This window comes from Phoxinus phoxinus, assembly GCF_949152265.1.
Source record: "Phoxinus phoxinus genome assembly, chromosome: 7".
NCBI classification, from domain to species: domain Eukaryota; kingdom Metazoa; phylum Chordata; class Actinopteri; order Cypriniformes; family Leuciscidae; genus Phoxinus; species Phoxinus phoxinus.
Window position 1 is genome coordinate 40,315,033 of NC_136882.1, and position 23,739 is coordinate 40,338,771.

General features: G+C 40.5%; 2 protein-coding genes across 3 annotated transcripts in view; one reads left to right on the forward strand and one right to left on the reverse strand.

Moving 5' to 3' along the window:
• fancb (FA complementation group B) overlaps positions 1-983 on the forward strand; it is a 48,077-nt gene extending 47,094 nt beyond the window's left edge. Inside the window, exon 11 of one of the 2 annotated variants that reach the window (XM_079618763.1) lies at positions 614-983. In XM_079618763.1, coding sequence (XP_079474889.1) covers positions 614-755 — 142 coding nt within the window. In that variant the 3' untranslated portion in view covers positions 756-983. The remainder of the gene's footprint in view (positions 1-613) is intronic. The other variant, XM_079618764.1, reaches the window with a different exon arrangement.
• Positions 984-3,157: 2,174 nt separating this feature from the next.
• The window catches only part of glra2 (glycine receptor, alpha 2), a gene marked incomplete at its 5' end in the record, with an annotated part of 32,954 nt that continues 12,372 nt past the window's right edge, over positions 3,158-23,739 (reverse strand). The window contains 6 exons of the mRNA XM_079617470.1: positions 3,158-3,681; positions 9,054-9,203; positions 10,869-11,083; positions 13,417-13,554; positions 18,074-18,156; positions 21,709-21,932. Coding sequence (XP_079473596.1) covers positions 3,439-3,681; positions 9,054-9,203; positions 10,869-11,083; positions 13,417-13,554; positions 18,074-18,156; positions 21,709-21,932 — 1,053 coding nt within the window. The 3' untranslated portion in view covers positions 3,158-3,438. The remainder of the gene's footprint in view (positions 3,682-9,053; positions 9,204-10,868; positions 11,084-13,416; positions 13,555-18,073; positions 18,157-21,708; positions 21,933-23,739) is intronic.

Genomic DNA, 23,739 nt, shown 5'->3' on the forward strand with positions numbered 1-23,739 from the left:
ATACACACACACACATATCTACATACATACACACACCTATATATACACACACACACACATATATATATACATACATACATACACACCCATATATATATATATCACACACACACATATATCTACATACATACATACACACACCTATATATACACACACACACACATATATATATACATACATACATACACACCCATATATATATATATCACACACACACATATATCTACATACATACATACACACACCTATATATATACACACACACATATATCTACATACATACATACACACACCTATATATATATACACACACATATATCTACATACATACACACCTATATGTACATATACACAGATATAATATATATATATTCACACACACACATATATACATACAGATTTTTGTAAAGCATCACTGGTAAATGCGAATGGTTCTGACTCGCATAAATTTCAGTTTGTTCGGTGCTACTCTGAGTATTGCATCAAATGTTTCATTATTGTCAGTGTGTGTTTACTGTAGCTATATCCGTCCAGTAATCACCCCCATGATGTGATGTTTAATAACAGTCCACATGCGTTCACTTAATCTGTGCACTTCATTTCATCTGCCAGACTCTCTGACACCGACAAGATAAAGCGTGTTCTCAGACCAGAGCAAATATTCATAACCATCATCCTCTTCAAGTGTCCTCCTCGCCGCTGCCAGCGTTACCATGGAAACCAGCATCCGTCTCCGCCTGGAGATCGAGTCTGAGATCCGTCACAATGGTGAGTGTGTGACGGTCTTGTAATGGTTTTATTTTTTGAAGAATTTCTTTGTCGCATTTATTAGTCGAAAAAACAGCATTTTCACTGTAATAAGTTTCAGTTTGACAATTTAAAGACTATACATTAAAAATATTATATATATATAAATGCATAAAACACACACATATATCTGGTACACTATCAATTCAAAAGTTTGGGGTTATTATTATTTAATTTTTTGTATTAATTAATATTTTTATTCAGCAAGGACACATTAAAGTGACAGTAATGTATCCACTGTATCAATAAATGCCTATGGTTGTGTTGTTCTCCACAAAGAGAGTGGGAAAGTAAGCAGATCTAGTCTGTATGCAGTGACGCTTTTCTTCCATGAAATGCGAGATACCTCTAGTGTGTTTTCTTATATTATGACTGAATAACGACTATGATTTGATCACCGTACATAACGACTATCAGTTTTAGTTTGACTAATTAAAGAGTATGCATTAAAAATCTGTATATAAAAAAACTCTATTTTATTACATGTATCATGTTTCCAAGATATTGTAATAAATTAGAAATGTATTATTTTTTATTTTATTTTTTCTGTGTCCTTAATATCACTTTCCACAAACATGGCAGAGCAAAAAACTAAAAAGCCAGTTCCCTAATGACATTATCCTGCAGGAAGTGACATCATTTCGTTTGTTCAACCAGTTTGATCAAACTATGGCACGGATCAGTTTGAGATCAAAATGAAAATCCTGAGCAATGACTGACTTTGGCTCAACATTGTTCATCTTCTTGTCATTCAGTAAATAACCAAGTTGTAATTCATAAAGTATCTAGTCTAATATAGGGGACATCAGAGACTTATTTAAAGCAACACTGATCTGAGAGAATATTACATTAATGTTAATCCGCTTGTTAGTCTGGAACCCCTGCTGGAAGATGCTGGAATTACACCATTGGGGCAACAAGCATCTTTCTCCATTGACAGCCACTCAAAAGCAATTGCGTATTCTAATTAAATACATTTTTATGCAACATATACTCCACAAATATTTAACTTAAAAAGTGTTTCTGCCCGTCCGTTTAAAACGTCACAGTCGAGTACAGGACAGATGCTTTATGATGTGACTTCATGTGTGCAGGTTTTTGCAATATTTTTATTACCTAGCATTTTTTTTTTAAATAATTGGCTCAGTAGACTTGAAATATGAAAATGTTCTTCAGCATATGCAGCATTTAATAGGTTATGCCATTTGATTATGCGTCACAGCCATGAGAAAACACACACATTTACACCGTACCGTAATGAGAGACAACGTGAGACAGATCCGAAGCCGAGGATGCTTTCCATCTGCGAGCTTCACTACTGTGTGTTCTTTAAAATACAAAGCAATTGAGGTGTGTGTGTGTGTGTGTGTGTAAAACAATATTATATATTTAAATATTTATAATGTAATACATATTTAAAAATCTTATATCAAATTGTAATATACATATATATATATATATATATATATAACAATTTAATTTACTTTTTAAAATATATATTTAAAAAAAATATTTAAAAAAATATTACTACTGTACAATTTTATAATAATATTTAAAAATACTATATATATATATATATATATTACACTATAATATATTTTAAAAAATTATGTTGAATGTTAAAAGATTCATATATTTTATATACAGTATATAAAATATATTAATATTTTAACATTTAACATAATATTTTAAAATATATTATAGTGTAATATATATATATATATATATATAATATTATAAAATTGTACAATATTAATATTGTTTGATATAGATTTCACAATCTGATATTTTTTCAATATATATATATATATAATACACTATATTATATACTTGTATATAAAATTATGATCTAAGGATTTTAAAACATTTTAGATAATAATAACAATAATATTATATATATGTATATAATAGTGTAAGAATATATATATATATATATAGTATAAATATATATATATATAATATAGTGTAAGAATATATATATTTAAAAATCTTATATTAAATTGTAAAATAAATATGTAAATATTGCAATTTATTGTTTTTTAAATATATATTTTTAAATAATAATATATATTTTTAAAATTAATTTGATTATATTTCCTGACTTTTCTAACATTTGTAGTACATTATTTAATAACATATATTATAATATTTATTTTGATTTGTGGATGAAATTTAACCTGAACATTGATGTGTCTAGTGAGATTCCGATATTGTGTGTGTGTGTGTGTGTGTGTGTGTGTGTGTGTGTGTGTGTGTGTGTGTGTGTGTGTGTGTGTGTGTGTGTGTGTGTGTGTGTGTGTGTGTGTGTGTGTGTGTGTGTGTGTGTGTGTGTGTGTGTGTGTGTGTGTGTGTGTGTGTGTGTGTGTGTGTGTGTGTGTGTGTGTGTGTGTGTGTGTGTGTGTGTGTGTGTGTGTGTGTGTGTGTGTGTGTGGTCAAATGTGCAGCTGTGTGTAGAAAGAGGAGAAGAGTGACGACTCGATTCATAAAAACTATCAAGATCCAAAAGACAATCATATAAAACAGTGTCTTCCGTATGAAACCTTTCAACAACAACAACAACAGCTGATCACACACACATCAGATATTCGCTGATCACACACACATCAGATTAAACGCTAAAAGTCCTCAGTTCAGACTTTCCTGGCGCCCTCGTGTCTGATGATCTTGTATGTGATCCAGTAAAAGACGTTAAAGATCAGGAACACCATCGGGAACGCGGCTCGGGAGATGGTGTCGATCCGCTTGGCTCGGTCCACAAACTTCTTCCGGTTCGGTTCCGAGTCCTTCGGGATCGACGGCTCCTGGATGGCGTTGCTCGCGGGGCTTTTGCTGTAGCCGGAGAAGTGCAGGCGGCCATCTTGTAACTCTTCCTCCTGTGTGTTCAGAATAAAGAGGGAATTTGTGTTATAAGCGGATAATGTAGATCCAGCCGGTTGTTATCTCAGAATAAACCCCCTTCAGGTGTGTGTGTGTGTGTGTGTGTGTGTGTGTGTTATCTCAGAATAAACCCCTTCAGGTGTGTGTGTGTGTGTGTGTTATCTCAGAATAAACCCCTTCAGGTGTGTGTGTGTGTTATCTCAGAATAAACCCCTTCAGGTGTGTGTGTGTGTGTGTGTGTGTGTGTGTGTGTGTGTTATCTCAGAATAAACCCCTTCAGGTGTGTGTGTGTGTGTGTGTGTGTGTGTTATCTCAGAATAAACCCCCTTCAGGTGTGTGTGTGTGTGTGTGTGTATCTCAGAATAAACCCCTTCAGATGTGTGTGTGTGTGTGTGTTATCTCAGAATAAACCCCTTCAGATGTGTGTGTGTGTGTGTTATCTCAGAATAAACCCCTTCAGGTGTGTGTGTGTGTGTGTGTGTTATCTCAGAATAAACCCCTTCAGGTGTGTGTGTGTGTGTGTGTGTTATCTCAGAATAAACCCCTTCAGGCGTGTGTGTGTGTGTGTGTGTGTGTGTTATCTCAGAATAAACCCCTTCAGGTGTGTGTGTGTGTGTGTGTGTGTGTTATCTCAGAATAAACCCCCTTCAGGTGTGTGTGTGTGTGTGTGTGTATCTCAGAATAAACCCCTTCAGATGTGTGTGTGTGTGTGTGTGTGTTATCTCAGAATAAACCCCTTCAGATGTGTGTGTGTGTGTGTTATCTCAGAATAAACCCCTTCAGGTGTGTGTGTGTGTGTGTGTGTTATCTCAGAATAAACCCCTTCAGGTGTGTGTGTGTGTGTGTGTGTGTGTTATCTCAGAATAAACCCCTTCAGGTGTGTGTGTGTGTGTGTGTGTGTGTGTGTTATCTCAGAATAAACCCCCTTCAGGTGTGTGTGTGTGTGTGTGTGTGTGTTATCTCAGAATAAACCCCCTTCAGGTGTGTGTGTGTGTGTGTGTGTTATCTCAGAATAAACCCCCTTCAGGTGTGTGTGTGTGTGTGTGTGTGTGTGTGTGTTATCTCAGAATAAACCCCTTCAGGTGTGTGTGTGTGTTATCTCAGAATAAACCCCTTCAGGAGTGTGTGTGTGTGTGTGTGTGTGTGTTATCTCAGAATAAACCCCTTCAGGTGTGTGTGTGTGTGTGTTATCTCAGAATAAACCCCCTTCAGGTGTGTGTGTGTGTGTGTGTGTGTGTGTATCTCAGAATAAACCCCTTCAGATGTGTGTGTGTGTGTGTGTGTGTGTTATCTCAGAATAAACCCCTTCAGATGTGTGTGTGTGTGTGTTATCTCAGAATAAACCCCTTCAGGTGTGTGTGTGTGTGTGTGTGTTATCTCAGAATAAACCCCTTCAGGTGTGTGTGTGTGTGTGTGTTATCTCAGAATAAACCCCTTCAGGTGTGTGTGTGTGTGTGTGTGTTATCTCAGAATAAACCCCTTCAGGTGTGTGTGTGTGTGTGTGTGTGTGTTATCTCAGAATAAACCCCCTTCAGGTGTGTGTGTGTGTGTGTGTGTGTGTGTATCTCAGAATAAACCCCTTCAGATGTGTGTGTGTGTGTGTGTGTGTGTTATCTCAGAATAAACCCCTTCAGATGTGTGTGTGTGTGTGTTATCTCAGAATAAACCCCTTCAGGTGTGTGTGTGTGTGTTATCTCAGAATAAACCCCTTCAGGTGTGTGTGTGTGTGTGTGTGTGCGTGTTATCTCAGAATAAACCCCTTCAGGTGTGTGTGTGTGTGTGTGTGTGTGTTATCTCAGAATAAACCCCCTTCAGGTGTGTGTGTGTGTGTGTGTGTGTGTGTGTGTGTGTGTTATCTCAGAATAAACCCCTTCAGGTGTGTGTGTGTGTGTGTGTGTGTGTTATCTCAGAATAAACCCCTTCAGGTGTGTGTGTGTGTTATCTCAGAATAAACCCCTTCAGGAGTGTGTGTGTGTGTGTGTGTGTGTTATCTCAGAATAAACCCCCTTCAGGTGTGTGTGTGTGTGTGTGTTATCTCAGAATAAACCCCCTTCAGGTGTGTGTGTGTGTGTGTGTGTTATCTCAGAATAAACCCCCTTCAGGTGTGTGTGTGTGTGTGTGTGTTATCTCAGAATAAACCCCCTTCAGGTGTGTGTGTGTGTGTGTGTGTTATCTCAGAAGAAACCCCTTCAGGTGTGTGTGTGTGTGTGTGTGTGTGTTATCTCAGAATAAACCCCTTCAGGTGTGTGTGTGTGTGTGTGTGTGTGTGTGTGTGTGTGTTATCTCAGAATAAACCCCCTTCAGGTGTGTGTGTGTGTGTGTGTGTTATCTCAGAATAAACCCCCTTCAGGTGTGTGTGTGTGTGTGTGTGTTATCTCAGAAGAAACCCCTTCAGGTGTGTGTGTGTGTGTGTGTGTGTGTGAGATCTCAGAATAAACCCCTTCAGGTGTGTGTGTGTGTGTGTGTGTGTGAATCCCTAGACATTTTCATGCCTTAAAATATCTTGAATGTAACTCGACACCCTTGCCTCATTTAGTATGCGTGGTTCTATGAATATGCAAATGAGCCCCGCCTCCACTCACTCACTCACTCACTCAGAGCTCCACTGGTTGCATCACACGTTGATTAACGAGCTGTAAGGAACAGCTGGAGGGAGATGGTGTTCGCTCAGTGACTGTAACGAGCGTCTTCATCTGTGTTCGGTCAGTCTCAGGTGTGTCCGGGACAGAGCGTTTCTCTCACTGAGTGTGTCCGGTTTGAGGATTAGGATTATTATCGTCTTTCTTTAGTGCCGTGTTTAAGTTTGGTTTACAATACAGTCTTCAGTCTTCTACCATCAACTAACAACGAGCAATGTACTTCTTTTTTTTTTACAATATAATTTTTAACATTATTAAGAGGCCTCATATCTCTCCGCCTTGATCATAACAAACTATTATATGATGCTTTACGTGAGGAACATTCTTTTAACATGTTTCCTTTATGATCATATAGATTCAAATACGTCATATGAAAATACATTACATCAAGTTTGAGCGAATAACAACTTAAATTTGTTCCTCACAGAAAGCAGCATATGACAATTATATATAAAGTATGTCATTTTTATAAATTATGTGTTTTATAAAATTTACTTTAGAAGTAATTAGAATTAATTTAAGTATTTTATTATAATACATACTGCACACACACATGTCTGTGTGTAATTTTTATTTTATAAATATTGTTTTATAATATATTTATAAAAACATATATATATTATGTGCTGTAATTCACAATTTTATCAAATTTACTTTAGAAGACTAAATCATGTTAAAAAATATACATTTACTTATTTTATTATAACATACACAGTATAATATATATATTATATATACATACATGCATACACACAAATATATATAATGCATGTAATTTTTATTTGATAAATATTAATATTATTTTATAATATATTTTATCATATAAAAATTCATATATATATTTTTTTATTTAATACATAATTTATGTGCTGTAATTTATAATAAAATCAGAAATTATAAAAATGAATTTTCATTTTATATTTATAAAATTAATATATATTTTTATGAATTTAATTCATAATTTATGTGCTTTCATTTATAATAGTATAATTATAAAAAATATTTATCATTTTATTAAAATATGTCTATTAAATTTTATTTGTATTTAAATTTTATTTTTTAATTATAATATATATTATTATTTATTTATTTACCTAGAACATTTAGTATATTAAAGCAGCGTTTTAAATTGTTCATGAAATTGGTTTAATTGGTTTTATATACTGAATAATAACACGGGTTGACCAATGAACATTTTGAACACAAATAAATCCTTGAATGAGTTTCGAATTAATTCACAGAAATAAATCAAACTTACCAACTCTAATGGAGAATTTGCAATCATGTATTAGCATATTACTCATTTTAATTCGCTAATCAATATTTTACCAGCTAATTACCATTAATAAGCAGCAGTAAAGTCCAACTTAAAAAAAAAAATGCATGAATTATCATTATATTTTTTTTTAATGATCATTTATTATTTTCAAATTTTTTATGCATGAATTAGCAATGGATGAATTATCATTTATTATCACTCACACATGTTTGAAGCATCATGACTCATATGAAGTAGTGCAATAATTGTATGATAGTGTGTTTGTACATGTAACTGAACGGAAGCTTCTTCTGACGAACATCTCGTTAGCGTTCCAGAGAGTGAACGACGACAAGCTTTAATCACTGGATAAATTATTCCTTTAATGTTATTTTTGTCCCGTTGGAGATTCATTTCAGCCCCAAATATGAGCAAATCTTGCACACGTTTGTGAATAATGAATGAGTAAACAAACCGGCGCGCTGGAGATGTTGAAGTAAAGCGTGTGAGTGATCTGTAACTGACTCTGGTGTTAATGCGCTCCTCGTTAAAGCGGCCGACGCTAATGCCGTTTTTAAACGAGTGTCTGTCTGGGATATCATCGTGTCTTCAGTCACACACTGCACAAAATGCTTTTCTTACTCAGTGTTTTTGTCTGGTTTCCAGTCCAAAGATCTAAACATTCTTAAATCAAGATGGATTTACTAAAGTAGTAAAATGCCATTAGATATTATGTCTTGTTATCGGGGGGGATTTTTAGCTTAAAACAAGCTTATTTTGCTTATTTCTGTTGGAATTAACATTATTTTTCTTACCCCATTGGCAGATAATTCTGTTTGTTTTAAGCAAAATCTCACTTCCTTTTCAGCTTCATTACAATAGGCCAATTTAATAAAAAGTTATTATAATTTTTAGAAAATTCTTTATACCGTTTGACCAAAAGGTGGCGCTGCCCCGAAATGTTTTGAAGTAGTGTCAGGGCATGGTGCCGATGACACACACCGAGATTTGTAATGATACGCCAAAAAAATCTTACGTTCATAAAATGTACGTTAAAAAAATGGCCGACGCCCCAAATTGTCGATATGGGAAAGTTGGGTATTGTTCGACTCGCCGTGTTATAAGCAAAAAGAGCCATTTTACATATCTCCTGACCACTTGGTGGCACTGTGCCGAAACTGTGCAGGAAGCCTCAGGTCATGGTTGTCAAAACACACACCAAATTTGGTCAGAATACGCTAAAGCGTTGCGGAGATACAACCTAGCGTCCATTATGGCGTGATCTTCGTCTTGTGGGATTTGTTTGCGCGTTCAAGAACGGTTTGACGAATCAACTTGAAAACAAGACATAATATCTTATGGCATTTTACTACTTTAGTAAATGCTTCTTGATTTAAGAATGTTTCGATATTTGGACTGGAAACCAGACGTAAGTCCTGCAGGAATACGAGTGTGTTGCGGTGCGTCGTACCTTCGTGAGTCGCCTCTGCCGCCGCTTGAGCCGCAGGAACTCCCTCTGCTGTCTGGAGACGAAGTTCACGCCGGCGTACTCCAGCAGGGCGGCGAACACGAACAGCAAACACACCGCCATCCAGATGTCTATCGCCTTCACATACGACACCTAACACACACACACACACACACACACACATCGCATATTTATTCATTTATTCATTATAATACGTTTTTATAATATTTGATATATGATTTCAATATTATATATATATATAGAATTTTTATGTATATATATATATATATATATATATATATATATTATATTTTTTGTGTATATATATATATTTATAAAATAACTCAATTATATATTTATTTATTATATATATATAAATATATTTATAATAATATTTTAATACTTTTTATAATATTAGATATATAATTGTAAAATAAGTATTAATATATTTTAATATATATATATATATATATATATATATATATATATATGTGTGTGTGTGTCATTTTTATTTTGTTTTAATTTAAAAATATTTTTTATTTATACATTTATATTTATATATATTATAAACACAGTATAAATTTACATATAAATATATATTTTTCAATTTTATGTGTGTGTAAAATTCAATTTATATTTTTTTATACATTATATTTCATATTTTCATTAATAAGCAGCAGAAAAGTCCAACTTTAAATACCGGTAAACAAAACCTGAAAATGCATGAATTATCCCTTATTTTCAACCGCTGATGTTCATTATTACTATCAGGTGAAAACAGAGCGACACATTAAATCTCTCGCTGATTTGCATATTGAGTCACATGATCTGCTGTATTTCTGGAGAAGACAACAGCGTCGTCATTAGAGGAAAGACTTTATTGGAAGCAATAACAGGAGCCGGGATTATGGGATTATTGGCTGTCTGGTAATGAGCGCTTTGGTTTCCTCATAATAACGGCAGTATCAGATGAGCACCCGACTGAAGTGTGTGTGTGTGTGTGTGTGTGTGTGTGTGTGTGTGTTTGTGTGTGTGTGTGTGTGTGTGTGTGTGTGTGTGTGTGTGTGTGTGTGTGTGTGATGTTCTCTAAAGTAAAGATGAAGCTCTTCACTCAGGAAAGATCATTTGCATGATGTTATGGAACAGAAAAGCAAATCTCGCTGATAATTGTGTGTTCCCGCTTTTGTTGTTGTGAATCAGGACTAGATAATATTAATCGTCGCTGACGTCATAACTCTTGATGATGCAGTGATTCATCTCCATAACCTGGATTTCTCATGTACATTATTGCAGAAACACACTGGATGATATGATCGTGATGTTCATAACCGGCCATAACCGGTGTTTTTATTTGTATTGTGGCCGCCATGTGGCCGCTGTAGGCGCTGTATATACACTAGAAATGCTGGATTGTTTTAACCCAGTTTTGGGTCAAATATGGACAAACCCAAACGTTGGATTAAAAATGCATTTTAAAACCGGCTGGGTTTGTCCATATTTGACCCAAAATTTACAAAAGAAATCATATTTTGAGATGCAGTATAGCTTGTAAAATGGCAGGATATGTCAACTGTGTGTTTACTTATGAAATGAACAAATGATAAATAGACTAATCGTGCAATACTTTAATGATCGTTATGAAGTGACTAACAGGTGTGATCAATCAATTCCCCACAGACACAAGCCCCGCCCACATTAGCTCTTGTTCCAGAAGCGCTTCACTCGATATACGGACCAATAGAGAAATAAAGAGTAGTGCAACCGATGACAGCTTACTAGCCTCATGTTTCTGGTTGTGAAGAGAGTGCGCGGTCTGACCTTTGGCAGCGAGGCCCGTGACCCCGAGCTCTGCGTCGTCATGGTGAGGACCGTGGTGATGCCGAGCGCGACCCGGGCCGGAGCCGCGTCCATGTTGATCCAGAAGGAGACCCAGGAGAGGATGACGATGAGGAGGCTGGGGATGTACATCTGGATCAGGTAATAGCCCATCTGCCTCTCCAGGTGGAACTTCACCTCGATGCACGTGAACTTCCCTGGACACCGTCAACACACAGACACCGTCAGCACACAGACACCGCCAGCACACAGACACCGTCAGCACACAGACACCGTCAGCACACAGACACCGTCAGCACACAGACACCGTCAGCACACAGACACCGTCAGCACACAGACACCGTCAGCACACAGACACCGTCAGCACACAGACACCGTCAGCACACAGACACCGTCAGCACACAGACACCGTCAGCACACAGACACCGTCAGCACACAGACACCGTCAGCACACAGACACCGTCAGCACACAGACACCGACAGCACACAGACACCGTCAGCACACAGACACCGTCAACACACAGACACCGTCAGCACACAGACACCGTCAGCACACAGACACCGTCAGCACACAGACACCGTCAACACACAGACACCGTCAGCACACAGACACCGTCAGCACACAGACACCGTCAGCACACAGACACCGTCAGCACACAGACACCGTCAGCACACAGACACCGTCAGCACACAGACACCGTCAGCACACAGACACCGTCAGCACACAGACACCGTCAGCACACAGACACCGTCAGCACACAGACACCGACAGCACACAGACACCGTCAGCACACAGACACCGTCAACACACAGACACCGTCAGCACACAGACACCGTCAGCACACAGACACCGTCAGCACACAGACACCGTCAACACACAGACACCGTCAACACACAGACACCGTCAGCACACAGACACCGTCAGCACACAGACACCGTCAGCACACAGACACCGTCAACACACAGACACCGTCAGCACACAGACACCGTCAACACACAGACACCGTCAGCACACAGACACCGTCAACACACAGACACCGTCAGCACACAGACACCGTCAGCACACAGACACCGTCAGCACACAGACACCGTCAGCACACAGACACCGTCAGCACACAGACACCGTCAACACACAGACACCGTCAGCACACAGACACCGTCAGCACACAGACACCGTCAACACACAGACACCGTCAGCACACAGACACCGTCAACACACAGACACCGTCAGCACACAGACACCGTCAACACACAGACACCGTCAGCACACAGACACCGTCAGCACACAGACACCGTCAGCACACAGACACCGTCAGCACACAGACACCGTCAGCACACAGACACCGTCAACACACAGACACCGTCAGCACACAGACACCGTCAACACACAGACACCGTCAACACACAGACACCGTCAACACACAGACACCGACAGCACACAGACACCGTCAACACACAGACACCGTCAACACACAGACACCGTCAACACACAGACACCGTCAACACACAGACACCGTCAGCACACAGACACCGTCAACACACAGACACCGTCAGCACACAGACACCGTCAACACACAGACACCGTCAGCACACAGACACCGTCAGCACACAGACACCGTCAGCACACAGACACCGTCAGCACACAGACACCGTCAGCACACAGACACCGTCAGCACACAGACACCGTCAGCACACAGACACCGTCAGCACACAGACACCGTCAGCACACAGACACCGTCAGCACACAGACACCGTCAGCACACAGACACCGTCAGCACACAGACACCGTCAACACACAGACACCGTCAACACACAGACACCGTCAGCACACAGACACCGTCAGCACACAGACAGCGTCAGCACACAGACACCGTCAGCACACAGACACCGTCAGCACACAGACACCGTCAGCACACAGACACCGTCAGCACACAGACACCGTCAGCACACAGACACCGTCAGCACACAGACACCGTCAGCACACAGACAGCACTCCATCAGGACTGACATGATTATAAGTGTATATATATATGATTCGTGAAATGTGGATGTTAAGTAAGGGATAATGTACATCCAGCCGGTTGTTATCAGAATAAACCCCCTTCAGGTGTGTGTGTGTGTGTGTTATCTCAGAATAAACCCCCTTCAGGTGTGTGTGTGTGTGTGTGTGTGTGTGTGTGTGTGTGTGTGTGTGTTATCTCAGAATAAACCCCTTCAGGTGTGTGTGTGTGTGTTATCTCAGAATAAACCCCCTTCAGGTGTGTGTGTGTTATCTCAGAATAAACCCCCTTCAGGTGTGTGTGTGTGTGTGTTATCTCAGAATAAACCCCTTCAGGTGATATGAATTATTGTAAGACAGAAATAATGATAGTGTGTGGTTGAAAAGACCATATCTGTACATGACAGCGGCTCTCTCTGGATCAGAACGCAGATCTGAATGTTCGCAGATTATGTCAGAGCTTTAATAAGCCGAGACGGCGATGTTTAATACACTGGTGCCGTGTGCTGAGTTCTGAGTGTGTCTTCTGACCGGTGTTATAGTGTTTGGTGCAGTAGCCCAGGTCCTTCTCGTCTCTGATGAGGAACTGTGGTAAGGTCAGACCGTCGGCCACCTGAACCGGGCCATCGCCCAGCCACTCGAAGATCAGGTCGTTCATGGTGTATCCGACTGCAGAACGCAAGCACAGACTCCGTGAGATGAAGACGAGACAGAGAGAGATGAAGACGAGACAGAGAGAGATGAAGAAGAGACAGAGAGAGATGAAGAAGAGACAGAGAGAGATGAAGACGAGACAGAGAGAGATGAAGACGAGACAGAGAGAGATGAAGAAGAGACAGAGAGAGATGAAGACGAGACAGAGAGAGATGAAGACGAGACCGAGAGAGATGAAGACGAGACAGAGAGAGATGAAGACGAGACCGAGAGAGATGAAGACGAGACAGAGAGAGATGAAGACGAGACCGAGAGAGATGAAGACGAGACAGAGAGAGATGAAGAAGAGACAGAGAGAGATGAAGAAGAGACAGAGAGAGATGAAGACGAGACAGAGAGAGATGAAGACGAGACAGAGAGAGATGAAGACGAGACAGAGAGAGATGAAGACGAGACAGAGAGAGATGAAGACGAGACAGAGAGAGATGAAGACGAGACAGAGAGAGATGAAGAAGAGACAGAGAGAGATGAAGACGAGACAGAGAGAGATGAAGACGAGACAGAGAGAGATGAAGACGAGACAGAGAGAGATGAAGACGAGACAGAGAGAGATGAAGACGAGACAGAGTGAGATGAAGACGAGACAGAGAGAGATGAAGACGAGACAGAGTGAGATGAAGACGAGACAGAGAGAGATGAAGACGAGACAGAGAGAGATGAAGACGAGACGAGACAGAGATGAGATGAAGACGAGACAGAGCGAGATGAAGACGAGACAGAGAGAGATGAAGACGAGACAGAGAGAGATGAAGACGAGACAGAGAGAGATGAAGACGAGACAGAGAGAGATGAAGACGAGACAGAGAGAGATGAAGACGAGACAGAGAGAGATGAAGACGAGACAGAGAGAGATGAAGACGAGACAGAGAGAGATGAAGACGAGACAGAGAGAGATGAAGACGAGACAGAGAGAGATGAAGACGAGACAGAGAGAGATGAAGACGAGACCGAGAGAGATGAAGACGAGACAGAGAGAGATGAAGACGAGACAGAGAGAGATTGAAGACGAGACAGAGAGAGATGAAGACGAGACAGAGAGAGATGAAGACGAGACAGAGAGAGATGAAGACGAGACAGAGAGAGATGAAGACGAGACAGAGAGAGAAGAAGACGAGACCGAGAGAGATGAAGACGAGACCGAGAGAGATGAAGACGAGACAGAGAGAGATGAAGACGAGACAGAGAGAGATTGAAGACGAGACAGAGAGAGATGAAGACGAGACAGAGCGAGATGAAGACGAGACAGAGCGAGATGAAGACGAGACAGAGAGAGATGAAGACGAGACAGAGAGAGATGAAGACGAGACCGAGAGAGATGAAGACGAGACCGAGAGAGATGAAGACGAGACAGAGAGAGATGAAGAAGAGACAGAGAGAGATGAAGACGAGACAGAGAGAGATGAAGACGAGACAGAGAGAGATGAAGACGAGACAGAGAGAGATGAAGACGAGACAGAGAGAGATGAAGACGAGACAGAGAGAGATGAAGAAGAGACAGAGAGAGATGAAGACGAGACAGAGAGAGATGAAGACGAGACAGAGAGAGATGAAGACGAGACAGAGAGAGATGAAGAAGAGACAGAGAGAGATGAAGACGAGACAGAGTGAGATGAAGACGAGACAGAGAGAGATGAAGACGAGACAGAGTGAGATGAAGACGAGACAGAGAGAGATGAAGACGAGACGAGACGAGACAGAGCGAGATGAAGACGAGACAGAGAGAGATGAAGACGAGACAGAGAGAGATGAAGACGAGACAGAGAGAGATGAAGACGAGACAGAGAGAGATGAAGACGAGACAGAGAGAGATGAAGACGAGACAGAGAGAGATGAAGACGAGACAGAGAGAGATGAAGACGAGACAGAGAGAGATGAAGACGAGACAGAGAGAGATGAAGACGAGACAGAGAGAGATGAAGACGAGACAGAGAGAGATGAAGACGAGACCGAGAGAGATGAAGACGAGACAGAGAGAGATGAAGACGAGACAGAGAGAGATTGAAGACGAGACAGAGAGAGATGAAGACGAGACAGAGAGAGATGAAGACGAGACAGAGAGAGATGAAGACGAGACAGAGAGAGATGAAGACGAGACAGAGAGAGATGAAGACGAGACAGAGAGAGATGAAGACGAGACCGAGAGAGAAGAAGACGAGACCGAGAGAGATGAAGACGAGACCGAGAGAGATGAAGACGAGACAGAGAGAGATGAAGACGAGACAGAGAGAGATTGAAGACGAGACAGAGAGAGATGAAGACGAGACAGAGAGAGATGAAGACGAGACAGAGAGAGATGAAGACGAGACAGAGAGAGATGAAGACGAGACAGAGAGAGATGAAGACGAGACCGAGAGAGATGAAGACGAGACCGAGAGAGATGAAGACGAGACAGAGAGAGATGAAGACGAGACCGAGAGAGATGAAGACGAGACCGAGAGAGATGAAGACGAGACCGAGAGAGATGAAGACGAGACCGAGAGAGATGAAGACGAGACAGAGAGAGATGAAGACGAGACCGAGAGAGATGAAGACGAGACCGAGAGAGATGAAGACGAGACAGAGAGAGATGAAGACGAGACCGAGAGAGATGAAGACGAGACAGAGAGAGATGAAGACGAGACAGAGAGAGATGAAGACGAGACCGAGAGAGATGAAGACGAGACAGAGAGAGATGAAGACGAGACAGAGAGAGATGAAGACGAGACAGAGAGAGATGAAGACGAGACAGAGAGAGATGAAGACGAGACAGAGAGAGATGAAGACGAGACAGAGAGAGATGAAGACGAGACAGAGAGAGATGAAGACGAGACAGAGAGAGATGAAGACGAGACAGAGAGAGATGAAGACGAGACAGAGAGAGATGAAGACGAGACAGAGAGAGATGAAGACGAGACCGAGAGAGATGAAGACGAGACAGATGTGTCTGACGAGATGTGTCTGACGAGATGAAGACGAGACAGAGCGAGATGAAGACGAGACAGAGAGAGATGAAGACGAGACAGAGAGAGATGAAGACGAGACAGAGAGAGATGAAGACGAGACAGAGAGAGATGAAGACGAGACAGAGAGAGATGAAGACGAGACAGAGAGATGAAGGACGAGACAGAGAGAGATGAAGACGAGACAGAGAGATGAAGGACGAGACAGAGAGAGATGAAGACGAGACAGAGAGAGATGAAGACGAGACAGAGAGAGATGAAGACGAGACAGAGAGAGATGAAGACGAGACAGAGAGAGATGAAGGACGAGACAGAGAGAGATGAAGACGAGACAGAGAGAGATGAAGACGAGACAGAGAGAGATGAAGACGAGACAGAGAGAGATGAAGACGAGACAGAGAGATGAAGACGAGACAGAGAGAGATGAAGACGAGACCGAGAGAGATGAAGACGAGACAGAGAGAGATGAAGACGAGACAGAGAGAGATGAAGACGAGACAGAGAGAGATGAAGACGAGACAGAGAGAGATGAAGACGAGACAGAGAGAGATGAAGACGAGACAGAGAGATGAAGACGAGACAGAGAGAGATGAAGACGAGACAGAGAGAGATGAAGACGAGACAGAGAGATGAAGACGAGACAGAGAGAGATGAAGACGAGACAGAGAGAGATGAAGACGAGACAGAGAGAGATGAAGACGAGACAGAGAGAGATGAAGACGAGACAGAGAGATGAAGACGAGACAGAGAGAGATGAAGACGAGACAGAGAGAGATGAAGACGAGACAGAGAGAGATGAAGACGAGACAGAGAGAGATGAAGACGAGACAGAGAGAGATGAAGACGAGACAGAGAGAGATGAAGACGAGACCGAGAGAGATGAAGACGAGACAGAGAGAGATGAAGACGAGACAGAGCGAGATGAAGACGAGACAGAGAGAGATGAAGACGAGACCGAGAGAGAAGAAGACGAGACCGAGAGAGATGAAGACGAGACAGAGAGAGATGAAGACGAGACAGAGAGAGATGAAGACGAGACAGAGCGAGATGAAGACGAGACAGAGAGAGATGAAGACGAGACAGAGAGAGATGAAGACGAGACAGAGAGAGATGAAGACGAGACAGAGAGAGATGAAGACGAGACAGAGAGAGATGAAGACGAGACAGAGAGAGATGAAGACGAGACAGAGAGAGATGAAGACGAGACAGAGAGAGATGAAGACGAGACAGAGTGAGATGAAGACGAGACAGAGAGAGATGAAGACGAGACAGAGAGAGATGAAGACGAGACCGAGAGAGATGAAGACGAGACAGAGAGAGATGAAGACGAGACCGAGAGAGAAGAAGACGAGACCGAGAGAGATGAAGACGAGACAGAGAGAGATGAAGACGAGACAGAGAGAGATGAAGACGAGACAGAGAGAGATGAAGACGAGACAGAGAGATGAAGACGAGACCGAGAGAGATGAAGACGAGACAGAGAGAGAGAGAGATGAAGACGAGACAGAGAGAGATGAAGAAACGGAGGCACTCACAGCTCTCCAGCTGCATCGTACAGGTCTGCACGTCCATCGGGAAGTTCTTCAGATCCATCGGACAGGACAGGATCAACGTCAACCTGTGAACAGCCCGACACAGTCAACACTGCACAACAAGCTTTCTTACTCAGTGTTTCTGTCTTGTTTCCAGTCCAAATATCTAAAGAAATCTTAAAGGAACACTCCACTTTTTTGGGGGAAATAGGCTCATTCTCCAGCTCCCCGAGAGTTCAACAGTTTTACCGTTTCCGAATCATATTGAGCCGAACAAACAAAATGATCTTGTTTTCCATTTGAATTAACATTATTTTTCTAACCATATTGGCAGATAATTTTGCTTAACGTTTTTTTCCCCGCAGATAACAAGACATAATATCTAATGGCATTTTACTACTTTACTAAATCCATCTTGATTTCAGAATTTGTTGTTATTTGGACTGGAAACAAGACAAAAATACTGAGTAAGAAAAGCATTTTTTGCAGTGAAGGCACTTTTATTTCTATATACAGATTGTGTAAAGCGTCTCTAAAAAGATTCGGATCAATTCATTGTTGATTCAATTCAGTTCAATAATTGAATCAATTGAATTCAATAATTTGTAAATGTTAGTTCAATCCAGTTAAAGGATTAATTCACTTCAGAATGAAAATGTCCTGATAATTTACTCTCCTCCACGTCATCCAAGATGTTCATGTGTTTCTGTCTTCAGTGGAACAGAAATGCAGGTGTGTGAGGAACACACTCCAGATGTTCTCCATATAGTGACTTCAATTGGGTTCAAACTGGTCCAGATGTGAGTTTCAGTTTCAGAGTGACGCTTCAGTCTCTCACGATCCAGCCGAGGAATAAGAGTCTCATCTGGACAAACCAGCGGACATTTTATAACTAAATACACATTTATATACTCTTAACCACAAATGCTGGTCTTGCACTCGCTGTGATGCGCCACACATTACGTCATCAGGTTGAAAGGTCAAGCGTGTTCAGGTTCAGAAATTAAAATCTAATTTTCTCCTCCAACTTCAAAATTGTCCAACTTCGATGTCTTACATTTATTGTAAATGGCGTTTGTCTTAGTTTTTGCACATTCGCTTTATAAACACTAGATCTGTTCTTCCGGCGACGTCACGCTTGACCTTTCAACCTTTTGACGTAATGTGTGGCGCATCACAGCGAGTGCAAGATCAGCATTTCTTGTTATAAAAGTATATAAATGTGTATTTAGTTATAAAATGGCCGCTGGTTTGTCTAGATGAGACTCTTATTCCTCGGCTGGATCGTGAGAGACTTTGAAGCTGAAACTCACATCTGGACCTTCGACCCGCTGGACCATTGAAGACACTATATGGAGAACATCTGGAGTGTGTTCCTCACACACCTGCATTTCTGTTCCACTGAAGAAAGTAAGACATGAACATCTGGGATGATGGAGAGTAAATGATCAGGAGATTTTAACTCTGAGGTGAACTCCTTTAACTAATGTTAACAAATGAAACCTCGTTGTATTGACGTGTAAAGCATTGTTTTTAAATGGCGTTTATCTGAATAGTTGATGCTGTAAATCAAACACACTCACACTCGACTGAACTATATGAAGGCATCACCTGGAAGCTGAAGCGACACTATGACTTATGCATGAATTCAGACACTGACGAGGAGCTGATGTCTGCAGATTCATAAAAATAGAACATCATTTATGAAAACTAGGACAGCGTCATATCAGCTTATTTTCATAACAGAACGCAACAGAGGTTCTGGAAACGCGTGTAATTTACAGATTTTTTTTATTTTTTTATTGCTGAACTACATTAGAACTGCTAGACGTGATTAATAATAATAATGTTTAATAATAATGTCTTAATATCTGATCAGTGCAGAGAGTTAAAGAATAAACCGCTTGATTATCAGTATTAGCAATGGATTATATGGAGTTATTTGGTTTGTGCTTCTCTAAAACTTTGATATTGTTAGTAATATTTCAACTGAACTGAGGTTTACTTGATTATCCATCATCATTTATCATACAAATCATGAGTATCAAATATGATGATCAGGGTTTTGAGGAAGGTTTATTTATCTCTCAATCATCATTGCATTATATAATATATAGATTAAAAAGTGTGTCAAGTTTTAATATATGTTTTAAAACTATAGAGATTTGATCATAAAACTGAGCATTTAAATATCATCTGACTAAGACATATTATTGGCAGATATTGATATTTATATGTATTAATGTTTGGACCTCTGAATAAAACTTTTAACTTTTTTATCCATATTCTCACTATATGAGCCATAAAAGCCTGATGTATCAAATATGAATCTATAAAAAAAGCACACATGCAGACTCTTTCTTTTTTATTTGGCTCAGTAATGGGTTCCATTTTTAATAAATTTGTTTTTTGGACTATTATATCATTCGTCAGGCTTTGCAGGATTAGCACAGCATATTTTCATATTTTTTGACACTCTACTTAAACAGATTTGTGTCATTTGATCAAACAAACTGAATTACTTGATAAAAACCAGAGCAGATTTAACCCCTTAAGCGCCCTCCTTTTTTTTATATCTATGAAAATACACATTTCGAAGTTAAATGGTTGTAATTCAAGAATGCTTTGGAATATAGATGTAAGATTGGTCTTGTTTTAAAGAAGAATTAAAAAAAATAAATAAATTAAGAAAGTTAAACAGAATTTTTTTTATAGAAGTTTAAGTTTATGAAAATGTACAATGTTAAAATTTTTATTATTCATATTTTATATAAAATATATATTTTAAAAACCTGGAGGACTCTAAAAATGCAAAAAATCAAAGCCAAAAATCTGAACAAGTTGTGTTTCAAATGTTAGGTTGATATCTCAGTAAATGAGCGTTCAGTGAGATGTAGTTTGTGCGCAGTACCACACTTCTCCACTAGTGGACATCACTGCCCATATAAGGGCGCCTCCATCTCCATATGTGGTTTGAGTCTGAACCATTATTTTTACAATTTTCATACAATTTATGAAGTAGACATCCTATTCAGAAGTAGTGTTGGAAGTTTGGCAGATTCTGAAATGAACTCAACCTCTAAGAAACACAGAAGATCACGTATGTGCATTATAGCTCGCTGCCACATCACTAATGCTGAATCTATTATTGTTTTCTTTATATTTAAAACATTTTCAGACTTTGTTTTCTAAAAGAATTGAACGGATGCTATCTTTTGAACTCTTGGCATGAAAACAAACTGAGGTTTCTACCATTCTTTCATGATTTTTCATGTTCATCACGATTTCAAAATAAAGGTCTGAACACGCCTGAGGAGGATGAACATATTCTTGTTGCAAATTGATAAATTATGGCTCCTCTGTAATTTATTTTGAAAATCAGTCACCAAATATGTAAACTAGAGATTGTAAGCTTTCAAATGATATATAGTTTGTCAAGATTAGTTTAGGTTTAGATATTACTGTTGTAAATATGCAATGGCCAATATAAGACTCGTGAAGCTCGAGCTGGAGGAGGACGTCTGCACAGTTAAAGATCTTCACCTGATAAACAGAGACACTATCAGTCACACACAGGAGGACTGGAGAGAGTGTGCTAACTCAGTTTTGATCATTTACAGGTGTTGGGATCGTCACACCTGATGCTGTACAGGACGGTGCCGTCCTTGAAGATCCGCAGGAGCTTGTTGTCCGTCGTGACGTCGTGGAAATTGGCTCCTTTCTCGTTGGCGAAGAACAGGTCTGGCTTCCAGATGGAGTCCAGCATGGACGGGTCCAGATCCAGAGACGAGTCCGGATACTCACTGTACGCCAGCCGGGGGTCGTTCCACTTCTGCCGGAGGAAGATGTTCACCCTGTAGTCCTGACACACACACACACACACACACACACACACACACACACACAAATAAAGTAAACTGTGAGATATTATACACAAATATTCTTCATACAGAGACTACCAGTGACATTTACTATAATGTAGGACCAAAAATGAATCCGACACTTTGAGCTGATCATGTTAAGCTGAAGTTTATCTTCTTTAAAGCAGGGCTGTGCCGTTCCGGGAGTTTCTTCGCTGTATTCTCGCAGGTTTCTCTATAGAGCGCCCCCTACAGCTCCGGAAGAGATATTTGACAACACTGTCGAAAAACTCGTTGGCGACTCTCAGATCCTCTAGATCCGGACATTCTCTACAACGTCGTCTTCATTCGGGTTCGAGCGGCGTGAGGGAGCAATAATGACAGAATTTTAGCTGATTTTTTTTGCCGTAAAGCAATTCGTTACATCGCGAGACCTGATATCACACGATACTTCCTGACGCCGCGACCCAAAGTTGCAAGTGTGTTTTCCCGCTCACAGGCGATAGTGGCGAGACGACCACCATTCAACCCGGAAAAAGTAATATAACCATTCCAATGACTTGAAAAACCTGCATAGTTCACCTTTGGCTAAGCCCCGCCCCCCTTAGTTACTGTTGCTACGTCCGTCAACTTCATGGAGGGGAGGTCAGCTCCAATGATCCAATTCGCGCCTGCCGCGTCTAGTTTGACGCTTGAACATTTTGAACGCATTCGCGCGTCCAAAGCGAAATACACGCGCGTAAAAAGCAAGCGTTTGGAGCGAAATTGACGCGCGTTTGAGGCGAAATCCGCTTCTTCTGGGAGAGGCAAGTGCTGCGGGAAATTTAAAAATACTACTGTTATTGTGTCACAAAATGTAGTTTTAAGAGTTGTTCAGTTGTTAATGTAGTTGTTTAAAGCTCAAATCTGTGGTTTGTTTATAAAGATAGCACCTATTTAAAAATTGTGATCTGACGTTTCGGAGTCGTGAGATCCAGGCGATCACCGGGCGATCAGCGCTCATGTGACCCGCTGGAGCCGCCTCACCTCGGCTAGTCCTCCTGACGTCTGCCGCTGGTAAACCAGAAATGTTTAAATTCACAATCTATAGCTTCGGCTCTATTATATGAAACATAAGTTAAGTTAAAATACATTAATGACTCGTTATAACGTAGGTCAAACGACTTCTTTAATTAACGTTATGTGAGTTTTTCTTCATCTCATTCAGAAATGTAGCCTATGTCTGCAAGTATTCAGTGTCACATTCATAGTTAACATCTGAACAATGTCATTCCTTCTTTCACGCGGGCATTTAGTCATTACAAAATAATTTATTAAGGCCAAACATAAGTTATTTAAAATTTAAAATGACATCGGGCATTCCCCCGTTTATCACGTCACTTCACCACGTGACAGCAGCAAGCAGGCTCCGATTGGTTAACACGGCGCGAATTGCCGCAGAAGTTCAAATCTTTCAACTCGGGCGGCAGATGCGAATTCGCGTCAAACGCGTGAATGCACAAAAAGCACTATAAAATCATTTGCGCGTAACGCGCCAGACGCTCAATTCGCGCCCATCGCGTGTGTCATTTTTAATTAGGGGACGGGCAGCTGTTCTATTGTAATCGTTAGTGTTCCCATTATTAGTCTTCTTCCGCTCATGAAGTCCATAGAACCGCTGGCAGGAAAGTTATGACATTTGGCACACAGATAGAGGACAGTCTGAACTGTCACCATACCAAATTTGGAGTCTGTAACTCAATCTCTCTAGCGCCACCAACTGTCCAAATTTGCACTCACGTTTATACTAAAAACTTTTGAACCATAAGG